The sequence below is a fragment of the Tenrec ecaudatus genome, chromosome X, assembly GCF_050624435.1.
Source record: "Tenrec ecaudatus isolate mTenEca1 chromosome X, mTenEca1.hap1, whole genome shotgun sequence".
NCBI lineage: Eukaryota > Metazoa > Chordata > Mammalia > Afrosoricida > Tenrecidae > Tenrec > Tenrec ecaudatus.
In genome coordinates this window covers 42,155,650-42,169,167 of record NC_134548.1, presented here as the reverse complement: position 1 = coordinate 42,169,167, position 13,518 = coordinate 42,155,650, and the positions used below count along the sequence as shown (strand labels likewise).

Below are 13,518 nucleotides of genomic sequence, written 5' to 3'. Positions count from 1 at the left end.
CTGAAGGAAGTATAGGAATTATGTGGGACACTATCAAGAGGAAAAAACATATGTTTGATAGGTATTCTAGAACAGAAAGACACAAACAAACGAAATGCAAAGAAAGTAGTCCAAGAACTGCTTGGAGAAAATTGCAATAGCTCAACAAGAAAAAGATGAATAATTCAACGAGAAAGTAGGAAAAGGACATATGCAGAACATTCATTAAAGAAGACATCCACACAGCCAACAAACACGAAGAAATGCTCAGGATCACTAGCCCTTTGAGGTGAAAATGACAAAAAACAAAACAAAAAACAAAACACCTCACACCCATTTTGATAGCAAGGTTTAAAACAAGCAAAGAAAAGAAAATATGCCAAGAAATTGGAACCTACCTACATTGTTGGTGTGACATTAAAATGTATAATTAGTGTGGAAAGTGGTATGGTATTCTTTGAAATATGAACAGAAATACTACATGGCCCAGCAAGGCCTCTATTAGGTATATACTGTAAAGAAATAAGCAGCAAAGCAAGAACACTTCCATGGTCATAATAAGACTATTCACAATAGCGACATGAAAAATCTAAATGGCCGCCAACAAAAGTATGGATAAATAAGCTTTGCTATATATGCACAGTGGAACCCTACGCGTCTCTAAAGAATAATGATGAAGGTGTGAAACACTCCATCACGTGGAGGGATGGATTTGGAGTACATTCTGCTGAGTGAAGTTAGTCAATCACAAAAGAACAAATACTATGTGAGACCACTGTTCTAATGGGGAAACATCCAGATAAAGATGTTCATACCCAAAGAAATGGACTTAGATGGTTACCAGGGAGGGGAGGGAAAGTGGAAAGAGGAAGGAAAGGCCAGAGCGTATGCAGGTGCTAACTTGGTTAAAGGGGAAAACAATATCCTAAAAGTGGGAGAAGGTTGAAAAGGAGGGGGAGGCAGGGCAAGCTATTGAGAGGTTTGACAAGTTGTTTAAGTTGTTAACTACAAAATTGTTGACCTGAAATGTAAACCCCCAATTAATTCAACAAAAAAAATTTTTTTACATGTAGTGAGGGTCTGTACACGTAATGTTCATGCTTTGCTTTGGTTCAAGCTATATGTTTTGGAAATTTACTTTGTCATCGTTAATATCAGTGAATAAATCCAATTCATTGTGTCCACTTTACAAATATATCCAGATTTCATCATTGCCACCCACTTGTCTCCCTTAGAAATGCCACTGAAGACAGAATGAGTCATGCCAATTCTGAAGACTATTTTTCCAATGTGGGAAGTAATGATCATACTTTTTGCTTTCTGTTGTTAAGCAGGGCAGAACAGGGATATGGGTATGAACATGTTTTTAAAAGCATTGCATTTGCTAAGCTACCCTAGTTTTCAGGTGCTCTCAAGTGGGTACAATAAAACAATGATTAATAGAATGAAACACTGTCTAGGTTTTTAAAAATCATTTTCACAATCTCTCTACTTGAGTCCATTGCTGCAGCCTCTTGGTCGACCCATCTCCGTGATGGTCTTCCTCTGTTTCACTCAGCGGAGTTGCAACCATGCGTGATGTGCTTCTGCAAGGACTTCTTTCTCCTGATCACATGCCCAAAGTATATGAGACGAAGTCTCACCAGCCTTACTTCTAAGGAACATTCTACCTGTGCTTCCTTCAACACAGATTTGTTTGTTATTCCGGCAGTCCATGCGACTTTCAACATTGTTCATTCCCAAGGAAATTGTTCAAATACATCAATTATCTTTGGTGTTCCTTATTCATTGTCCAACTTCATATGCATATGAGGGGATTGAAAATACCAAGGCTTGGCTCAGGTGCACTTGAGTCTTTAAAGTGACATCTCTGGTAAGCTACACTAGACTTCCTCTACCTCAAACAAACCCCATTGCTTTTAAGTTGATTCCAACTTATAGCAACACTATATGGTAGAGTATAGCAGCTCCATAGGGTTTCCAAGGCTGCAAATCTTTAAAAGAGCAGATGGTCTCACCTTTCTCCTATGGACTGGCTGATGGATTCAAACCACTGACCTTCTAGTTAACAGTCAAGCACTTAAGCACTGGGCCAGCAGGGCTCCCTTACACTAGTCCAATAACTTCAATCTTCTAGAATTAAATTACCTATTTTTGAATACTACTGAAAATGCTTACTAAGGAAAATGCTGAATACATTATTATATTAGTTTTCAAAATGGGAAAAGAAATATAGAAATATGAAACTAATTTGAGTAAACCTGAAAATGATTTTAACTATCCTACCATTGGTTGGTGGCATAGTGGTTACACGTTGGGCTGCTAACCATAAAGTCTGTAGTTTGGAATCATCTGCCACTCCATGGGTGATGGATGCAGGGCTTTCTACTCCCGCACAACCTTACAGTCTCAGAAACTCACAGGGACAGTCCTACCCTCTCCTATAGAATTGAAATGAGTCAGTATTGACTCTATGGCAATGAGTTTGGTATGTCTTGTTTACTGTTGCTGGTGAATAATAATACCACCTTATAATTTTTACTTTTAAAAACCATTTTACCGCCATGCCTTTTCCAGGCAGAATGAGTTGTGGCTACTTCTGTTCCCAGGCATATTTATGCTTTATTATAGGACTTATCACCATGTGCCTAAGTTTGGTGGTTTGAAGAAAGTATGATAGATTCAACAATTGGTCCCGATTCTTCACCACTTACTACATCTTCACTCTGGCCATGGCTTAATTATGGGCAGAGTATACGAGTATTTTCTTTCTCCTTGATTTTGGTATTGGCCACGTGACTTGCTCTGGCCCATGAGATATTGGTAGATATGACAAAGGTACTTCTGCTGCGTGCCTCTGTATTGCTGTTATCCACGTGGGAAGAATTTGCACTGGCTGTACCTCTGGCCCCAAATGGATTGGACATGAGCAATATTCCAAGACTCAGGAAGTAGAGTTTTCCCTGGCATCTAGTACAACCATGAGAATAAAGTATTGTCATCTTAAGTCATTGAATTTTGTGTGTATGTATGTGTGTGGGGGGGTTGTTACTCATTATTAGTGTGGCAATTGCTAAACATGAGAGAAGGCAATAACAACAAAATCACAATATGAGGCTGATCAAGTAGTCCATGGCTTTCTCCTTTAAGAGATTAGAAGAGAGGCAGAAGTGAAAGAGCAGGCAGGGTAGAGAGTAACTCCCTCTTCATAAACTAGACTTATCAATAAACAAAATGTGAAAAGATCCATAGATTAACCATATTTCATATCCCTTTTAGCTAATGGATCAGGCCATTTTATAAAAATATACAATAGAGCTCTCTAATCGCTAGGTCACAACTAGAGCGATCTTACATGTTGTTGATGCACCCTCTTGTCCTTGGGTAATTATTTAGCTCAGAGGTGGGGAATGTGTAGCCCACAGGTCTTTTAAGGCCCATGAAATCATCACTAGCTAACATCACAGGCCGCACCAAAGAGAAGCGGTTCTAGCCAGCACATTAGGAGTGAGTTCATGAACTGTTTGACCAGTGTGGCCTGCGAATGATCATATTAATATCCAAATGGGCTTTAGCAGAAAAAAATAGTTCCCTACTCCTGGTTCAGCTCTATTTTTCTCTCAACGGTGGGCTGGTTTAAATAATAAATTTCCTTCATGCTTTCTTTGGATCATGAGGATTCCTAGGGTGAGTGGAGGGTAGCCAATTTCCTTTTCGTGTCTCTGTAAAGTGGTCTGTGTTCTCAGTGGTGCCCTTCTTCCCTACACCATTTGTGGAAATCTAAAGTAATTTATAATTTGAAAAGATTTGTGAAACCCCAATCTCAGCTTGAGTTTCAAATACCGTATACTCTCGTGTATAAGCCAAGGTTTTCAGCACATTTTGATGCAGTTTTTGTGGTAAAATTAGGTGCCTCGGCTGATATTCAGGTTGGCTTATACTCAAGTATATAGGTAAACTTGTGCCATTTAGCTTATGGGGTAAAGCCCATGAATCATTGCACGATTGACTTGTCAAGATAGGGTTGTATATATATTTTTATCATCCAGTCAGGAAGGCTGTAACCCCTGGGCATATTGAGATACATGCTTTTTAAAACATTCAGAAAAATCCTAAATACTCATAACACTGACATCTCTCCCCTGGTGTTACAATGCTCTCAGATGATAAATCAGAATCTCAGTTCCCGGGTCTGTTACTGGTAGGAACAGCAGCCAAGTAGTCCTTGGAGACTTCATTCTCAGAGAACTGGTCCTCTCAGAGCCTACGCTTCCCCATGCTGGAACGGAGCATGAGCACACCCTCTACAGGAGTCCCAGGGTTGTTGGCCATCTTGTGCCAAAGGCGTTGTTCTTCCCCCTGCGAGTCCATCCAATCCACGTTTTCCCCATGGCTCACACCTATAAAGGGGAAAGGAAATAGTATATTTCACAGATAGTATTATGATACTCTGGAAGGCATCTCAACTTCCTCTGAAGAAGATGTGAGATCCTTCTGACCAGACTCTTTCCTTGACTTGTTCTTGCTCAATATATGTTGTTGAATGGTATCAGTGTGGAACAAACACTTATATTTTGCACTACCTTTTTCTGACTATATCATGAGAGAAAGTGTGTATGGACCCGTAGGTACGTTTACTTTGGTACTTTATCAGAGGAAGAAAAGGTTCATCTGGATTAAGTTAACCTGACAGAAGAAACGGCTTAAAAAACTCTGAGGTTCTCATTTTCTAAGAAGGCCACTTCCCTTCTCTGCAAAGTTTTTGTCATTTTGGTGACATTGATATCTTTAGTTCCCTTTATTCTAACAATAGGATATTAGAGTGGTGGGGTGGATCTTTACAGGGACTTTGATGCATGCTCTATGCTCTATGTTTATTCTAATGATCAGATGAGGAAAACGTAAAGGACTAGGCATGCTTTACTTCTCCTCTCCCAAGGTTCTGTGTTTCCCAGTTCATGTTGCTACCATCATGCTTTGTAGCACCAGCGCTGTAATTTCGTCAACCCTTTGAAAAATGCTAGAGGTTATTTCCTTGTGCAAGATTTGTTTCCTTTAAATCTCAACAGTCTGAATAAAGATGGCAAGTGCTGGGCAGAACTGACAAGAGGATTAAGTAAAGTTAGTGTTGGAAGTTCTTCCCCCAACTATCAGAAGTTTATGCTGTCTTGATGTTCCTGTCCCCCGCCAAACTTGAAGCAAGTTCTCCAGAAAGCAGTTAACATTGACTTAAAGGGTCGATCCTATTTCTGTTTTAACACTGAGCACATCCTCTTTTAATGGAGTGCAGCATGCGTGGTCATTTATGGATCAGCTGTAGCTGAGGCGACATATACATCTATGTCATCCTACACTTCCAGGAGCCATGCCCCTGTCCTGTTCACAGGCACAGGTCATCTCAGGGTTTGTAGCAAGTCTCTCACCACTTCCAGAATTCAAACGAACTCCTCCTAGAAAGATGTTGCTGGAGAAGGCCTCCTTGTCCCAGACCGTGAGCTCTAGGCAAACGTCCTTGATATCCTGTGGGCGCAAGCCACTGAACATAAAGGTGTGATTCCACTGAGGGTTCACACTTTTTTTTATAACAAGAGTTTTGTGCTTGGTGGCTTTGCTGTCATCAGGGAGTAGATAGCTGCATAAGAAAAACACAAACCAAGAAAATTATGAAACAGTGTACAAAATATGGCAGCCTTAAGTAGGTCGCCATTTGAATTTTCTATACTCCCTGGTATGCATGCCCAAACGTGATAATGTGAATTTGATTTTCTCCTCCAATCTTGTATATGATGATATCAGAGTATTCTTAGAAGCATGGTGTATTACTTCCTTTTTCATACCTTTTATTGTAGTTTGGTTGAAAGTTTACAGAACAAATTAGTTTCCCATTCAATAATTTATACACATTTTGTTTCACGACATTGGTTGCAAACCCTCAATATAACAACACTCCTCCTACGCCCTCACTGGGTTCCTTGTTTCCATTTGTCCTTCTTTCTTGCCTTTTGAGCTTTGTTTGGGGGCAAATGTTGCCCTTTGGATCTCATATGGCGATTGCATGGAGAAATGCATTCCTCGCTGATCTTATGATTCATTTTACAGATTTGTCTTTGTTTACCTGAAAGTTGATCCTGGGAAGTGGGTTCAGTTACAGGACTGAAGGGTATCTGTCACACCAGTGAATCTGGTTATCTTATGATTTTTAAATTTATTCTACATTGTTTTCTCCCTCTCTCTGTTCAGGACCTTCTATTGTGATTCTGACCTGAGTGGCCAGTGTGAATAGCTACACACTATCTAGTTCTTCTGGTCTCAGGGTATAGAGGCTGTGATTGGTTTATTATTTCTTTTAAATGGGCAAGATTAAAATGTTCAAATTCTCCTTTCTTATCCTAATTACCCCCTTTTGAAATTAGAAAACCTCCTGTGATACATACTATTGCATTTCCTGTCTTACAGCTTTTTGGTTCACCTCTGGGTTGACTTACAGCCAGATCAGCAGTTCCTGACATGTTGGCAGCTTCCCATCACTGTTGCCTGTCTTTCTAATTGAGATCTTTCTACTGTACTGTGTGATCTGGCTCAGTTTATGTGTAGGGCGGCCTGAAATTACTTGGGACTTAAGGCCCTAATGGTTAAGTACTCAGCTGGCAACTGAAAGGTGGATGGCTCAAATCCACTAGTGGCTCCATGAGAGGCCAGAACTGGTGTTCGGTTTCCATAAAGATTCCTGCCTAAGAAACTCTATGGGGTCTGTCGACTCGATCACATGGAGTCACTATGTGGCAAAGTAGACTCGGCAGCCCAAAGCAACCACAAAAGGCGCAACCCTTAACAGACAAATTCCTGTTTCACTGGGCTGCTTGGTAGAACAATTCCAAGTTGCATTTTACAAAATTCCTTATGGATTTCCAAGTGAACTTAAGCTCCAGGAACCCACAGTGGTAACTTGCTCATTCGCATACCTACATCTGCTTTCTTCCTTTCCTGTTGCATTTTCTCCCTTCTCACTAGTGAGGAGCACCGACCCCTCTACCTTTCCTGCTAGATGTAGGGCTCTGTACTTGGTCTTGGGAATGGGAGAAAGGTGACCTTGTGTTTGTCTGATTGAATGAAAGATATATTTCCCATTCTAGCTCTGTCATCCAAATAGTCAGAAATGAAGGGTTTCTTTTTTGAGTTGCCTGAAATGGAAAATACTGAACTCTGAAAGGGCTGGGTTTCCTCACAAATCTGCGCTGTTGGAGTACTGGAGCATCCCTAAGCACGCTCTAGTGTTCCTCGGGAAGATGCTCTAATTGCTCCACTCATTATAAATGTCACCAAAACACAAAGGATTCAATGGATCAATGAGAACAAAACACAGCAAAACTAGGTTACACTTAGAAAACCCTGCTTTCTCTCCTTTTATATATTAAAATGAGTTTCATAGGAAAATTAACTAGTCTTGAAGGTGAAAGGGATGGTCTAGAAACAGAGTAAAGGCCAGAATAAATAGTTCCACATTGATCTAGACAGACCTTCACTTGTATTGTTAAAAAAAAAAAAAGGTCAGCATTTAAGAGTAGCTCTTTGTCAACTCTTGGAGAACAAGCAGAACATAATCTCGCGGTCTCATGGTTACAGCTCCTTCAATCTGCCACTACATATCTTGCATTAACATCGGATGAATTGAGGGAGGGGAGTTGGGGAAGGGAGGGGAAAAATGAGGAGCTGATACCAACGGCTCAAGTAGAAAGATAATATTTTGAAAACGATGATGGCAACAAATGTACAAATATGCGTGACACAATAGATGTATGTATGGATGGCGACGAGTTGTATGAGCCCCCAATATGATTTTCAAAATAAATTTAAAAAGAAGTCTTTGTCACGCCAATAAAAAATAGATACTTTTTCGATAGTGTAAAAAGAATATTGGATGAACCCCTGAAATTATTGTCCTGAGACAATTTTTAAAACCTAAACACCACCACCCTTAGAAATCCCCCAAAGTCTCCTTAAAACCAAGTAATAGTTTGGCTAAACTAGTGAAAATGCCTGGAGCATCATGCTCTTTGGTAGATATCTAGATGGTGTCAAATTAGCAACAGCAACTGAAAAATTATGCATAAAGCATAGAGGATAGGGAATTTATGTGAACAGAGTGGGGGCAATTCAGAGAGGAAGGTGAGAACATATTCAATGTCACTGAATGATACAAGTAGAAATTATTGAACTGTGTATGTTTCACTGTCTATTATCAACAACAAGACCAAAGTAAATACATTTCTATATAAACAGTATCACTAAAAATTTGAGCCAAATCAAAATTACCCCTTCACAAAGCTATCAGAAGTGCCTCCTGACTTCACCGCTGTCAAATTTTTTGCCTCTTTGATGAATACTTCTAGTGCTCCTCCAGAGATCGCAGACAGCGCCTTCTTCTTTCCCATTTTAAAGGACCTTTTTCCTTCATTAGCCACCAAATTTGGAGAAAAAGAAAGACAGAGAGGTCAAGGTTATGGATTCCATTTGAAAACTTACAAAGAAAGCCTTGAATATATTTATTGCATTTGCTGACTGATTTAGTTCTTGGGATTGTTGTATATTTTTGCATAGATTTATCTAAAAGTTTTTACCCCGCTGAACTACTTCTCTATAGGTCTCTTGTGTCTGTTAAAGAAAATAATTTAAAACTTTAATAGCTTTTCTCCAAGCTATGTATTTTCACAGAGCATAAAATAATAAAAATAGAAATGACCCTGGCAACAACCTGGGCCACATATTTGCTTTTATTGAGACTAACTATAATAGAGACAGTCACATGCTCCAAGAATGAAAGGGGAAATTATATAACCACCTCCTTTGATATTTTATGCTTGTATATTGTCAACTCCAGGGTCATCTCTAGAGACTACAGTTGAGGCATAATTATATTTTGGGAGTTATAGAAACTCTATGCCATTTCAAGTTTTTATCCTGGTAAAATATGCTCAACATGAATAATTACTACCACCATCAATTGCAACTCTATTTTGTAATTCTAACACTCCACATGCATAAACTTATGTAATCATCATGATATTCCTCTGATGAAAGGAAACTGAGGCTTGGAGAAATAATGTACTTTTCTATGGTCAGATTGTAGAAAGTGTAGGAATTGATGGAAAGAGAAGGGAAAGGATGGTTTATAAATTGACTCAGTATGGATTTTTCTTTTGGATTCTGAGTTCTAGGCCAACTATATCTGAAGAGTTTATGAATAAATAGTTGTTGGTGTCATAAACTGATACAGCTACTTCTTACACCATTCACCCTACTCCTGTACCTCTAAGCCGCACCACGGAAGATCCTATCTCCCTGGGACTGCCAGAAACCACATCTCACCATCATGGCAGGTTTCTGAACATGAATTTGGCCTTCCTTTGCAAGAAGCCTACATCCTTCCTCACAAGTAGTATAGACTTCTCAACTATTCTCTAATGACAGTGATACTTAACTAACACTTTACATTTCATATATGTAAGGTGATAATAATATAGCCCAATCAATTATTGATTTCCTTTCCAATTCAGGATGCCCTTGATCAAAGTCATTGATTTTTACTCTACCTTGAACTTGCCCCAGTGGAAGAATCAAGTTCTCTTCTGGAAGAATATAGCGTAAAACAACTGTCAGCTCTCCTTTGTACTGAAGGCCAATGTCAGGAGCACACTCCACCTAGCCAAGGGGAGACAGACAAACAGGAGTAAGAATGCTAGGTTTAAAACTTTTGATCCTATGTTTCAATGAAAACATTTAATTGGTAGCTTAAATGTGACAGTCTACCTTCACTCAACTATGTTAAGTCTTACTGATTCAACAGAGTCCTTATATATGAGAAAAAGAAAGGTTTGCAACTCTATAAAGAAATTAGTATGTAATTAAAAAATTACAGTAAAGGGAATTTTAGAGAAGATATATGAAACACATTGAATCAGTCAACAGACATTGATTTTCTGTGAGGTATGCAAGGAAGCTTCAAAAAATCATTGAAAACTCTAATGGAATTTTTCTATTTTTTTAATAAATAAAAATATCTCTACAACAATAACAATTCACTGCCTTAGAACTGATTGCGACTCAGCTTTGAGTTGGCTTCAATAATGTGGAAGGAGTAAAGCTTGAGGACCTACATGGCAGGACTAAAAATGAGAAGAAGCAGCTGCAGGGCATTGACTATCTATTTTGACTATACGAAGAAAGTCATTTGATAATATGGATCATCACAAATTAGGGTTAGCATGCAAACAATGGGAAATTCCACAAGACAAACTTGTGCTCATATGGAACCTGCATCTACACCAGACGTGATCGCTTGACTAGAACAAGAGGATCCCACTGCCATCACGTTGATTCAGATTCATCGGTCTTTTATTCAGACCCTATAGGTCAGAACAGAACTGCTCCAAAAGGGTCTGAGGCTTTCAGCCTTTACAGGAACAGACCGATTCATCTTTGTACTGTAGAGAGGCTGGTGCATTTGAAGCACTGATCTTTCCATGAGCAATTGAACACATCACCCAAAATCCTCAAACCACATCTTCACCACATCACCCGCAATCTTCAAACAAGGGAATCTGCCATGACATTAAATCAGAAAAGTGTGCTTCCATGTTGTAGCCTTTCAACAAACTTACTCAATCTGTATGCTGAGCAAATAAACTGAGAAGCTGGACTATAAGAAGAAGAACTTGGTATCAAAATTGGAAAATAAACCTGTGATATGTAGATGAGAGAACCTTACCTGCTGAAAGAGAAGAGAACTTGAAGCACTTACTGATGAAGATCAAAGAGTATAGCTTTCATTGTAGATTCCATGTAAACATTAAAAAACAAACAAATATTCTCACAGCTGTACCAATGAACAGCATCATAATAAAAAGAGAAGAGATTAAAGTTACGAATGATTTCATTTTACTTTAATCCACAATCATTGCCCATGGAAACAGTAGTCTAGAAATCAAAGGCTGTATTGCATTTGGCAAATTTGCTACAAAGTACCTCTTTAAAGAGATAAAAAGCAAATATATCATATTGGTGACTAAGGTGCACCTAACCCAAGCCATGGTATTTTAATTGCCTCCTGTGTCTCGGCAAGCTTGTTGTTGTTAGGTGCTGTTGAATCGATTCAGACTCATAGCCACAGCGAGAAACCCAGTGTAGTCCTGCACTGTCCTCAAAATGGCTTTTAAGTTTGAGCCTGTTGAAGCCACTGTGTCAATCCCTCTTGTTGAGGGCCTTCCTCTTTTTCTCTGGCCCTCTACTTTACCAAGTGTGGTGCCTCCGCCAAGCACTGGTGTTGCCTGATAACATGTCCAACGTATGTGAGACACAGTCTTGTACTCCTATCTCTGAAGGAGTACTCTGGCTATACTTCATTCAAGACAGAAATTTTTTTAATTCCATGGTACATTCAATATTATTCACCAACATCATACTTCAAATGACTTGATTCTTTTCCGGTCTGCCTTATTTAACGTCTCACTTTCACAGGCATATGAAGCAATAACAAAATACCCTAACTCAGTTCAGGTCTGTCTTGGCCCTGGATGTGAGATCCTTGCCTTTCAACACTTTAAAGAGGTCCTGTGCAGCTGTTACTCAACCCAATATACCGCTTGATCTCCAGACATTGCTTCCAAGAGCGTTGATTGTGGATCCAAGCAAGTGAAATCCTTGCTTTGCTCTATTTGTCAGGATGTTACCTATTGGTTCAATCATGAGGATTTGGGGTTTCTTAACATTGAGTTGCAAGCCTTGATCTTCATCAGCAAGTGTTTCAAATCCTCCTTACGTTCAGCAGGCAAGGTTGTGTCACCTGTGTACCATAGGTTGTTAATAAGCCTTCTCTAACCCTGACACCGCATTCTTCTTCATATAATGTAGGTTCTCTGATTTGTTTCTCGGTACACAGGTTGAATAAGTATGGTGAAAGAATACCCTGACACACCTTTCTTGATTTTAAACCATGTACTTTTCCTTTGTTCTGTTTGTACAGCTGCCTCTTGATCCATGTGCAGGTTCCACATGAACACAACTAAGTATTCTGGAGTTCCCGTGATCTGTTTATGATTCCAGATCTGTATCTGTGTCTACATCTAGATATAAAAATATTTCTATCTAGGTATAGAGAGGGAGGGATGAAAATACACATAAAGGAAGCGCATGCCCCGCTGGCAGTGAGGGTTAGTCACTGGGTAAGAATGGCAGTTATTTGTATAAATTCCAAGGAAATTTTGGCCCCCAGAAAGCCAATTTCTAAAAGGAACATACTGTATAATTCCATTTATGTAACATTTTTGAAGTAACAAAATTGTAGAGATAATGAACTTATTATTGCTAAGATTTAGGTAAGAGGACAAATGAGTGTGGGGGGGTGTTTGGATGTAAAGGCAGCATAAAGGATCCTTGTGGTAATAGAACTTGTCTCTATCTCAACTGTGGTGGTGAATACCTAAACCTACACAGGTATATTGCATAGAACTGAAATGAACACATACAAATGTTCATAGAAACAGATTAATTCAAATGAAAATAAAGAAATAGCCCCAAAAAGAATGGAATGGAAAAAGAAGGACACATTAAGATGGAGTGGGAAGAAGTCTAGTCTGAGTTCAGAAAACTATATGAGCAAAGCGTGGTGGTGACTATGCAGGGTGTGTTTCTGGAGGGACTGGTAGGGGGTCAGGTGTGATTAAGGGTCTGTGCACAGGAGGAAATAGCAGAGAGGATGGGAATTGGGTATCTCAGATTGGCCTAAGACAAGGATATATGTCATAGTGATTTACTAGGAAGGATAATGGGGAAGTGGGGCCATAGAAAGGGAGGCACAACAAAAGGGTGACATCAAGCAAAGTTCAGTCAGAAGCAATTGGAGCCCTCCCTTTGGGAGAGATTTCACCCCTGAGCTGTGAGATGCAAGGAAATGGGAGTGTGTATTTTTTTCCCCACCCTATTAGATTAAAGGGCTCCATATCAGCCCCTGGAAGAATTAAATACTAGGAAATTCTCATTTCCCGTTCCCACAGACAAAGCTGGCTCCAGCAGCCCGAGGAGTACCCTTCTACAAACTGTCAGGTACTGGAAGTTTGTATTAAATGCCGGGGGGAGATAGGTGCACGTGAAAATGGGGATCTGAGCAGAGCACTGCCATTCTGGTCTGGGATAGAAGACTTAGCCATATCAAAGAAACTCTCTGAGTGCCCAGGTATGGCTTGGAATTTATGAAAACTATATTTTAAATTACTGATGCATTTGACTTCTGGAATAGAACCTGGCCCCGCTCATGGAAGACAAGAATGTTACTATTGAATCATTACTGCCTTTCCAATCTGATGATGTAGTTGTAGTAAAGTGTCATTGAGTTGATTTCTATTCCTAGTGACTCCATGTACAACAGAAAAAACCCTGTCTGGTTCTGCACCATCCTGACAATTGTTGCTATGTTTGTGTCATTGTTGTAGTCGCTGTGCCAACCCATCTCATAAGAGGCCATGGTTTTGTTTTTCTTTTGCTGTT

The 13,518-nt window shown here is 39.5% G+C and overlaps 1 protein-coding gene across 2 annotated transcripts in view; it reads right to left on the bottom strand.

The window, feature by feature from the left end:
- Positions 1-4,236: 4,236 nt before the first annotated feature.
- SYTL5 (synaptotagmin like 5) overlaps positions 4,237-13,518 on the bottom strand; it is a 126,589-nt gene continuing 117,307 nt past the window's right edge. For both annotated transcript variants that reach the window (XM_075539115.1, XM_075539116.1), the window contains 4 exons: positions 9,570-9,678; positions 8,293-8,428; positions 5,403-5,611; positions 4,237-4,379 (listed from right to left, as the gene is read on the bottom strand). In XM_075539115.1, the coding sequence (XP_075395230.1) occupies positions 4,237-4,379; positions 5,403-5,611; positions 8,293-8,428; positions 9,570-9,678 (597 nt within the window). The remainder of the gene's footprint in view (positions 4,380-5,402; positions 5,612-8,292; positions 8,429-9,569; positions 9,679-13,518) is intronic.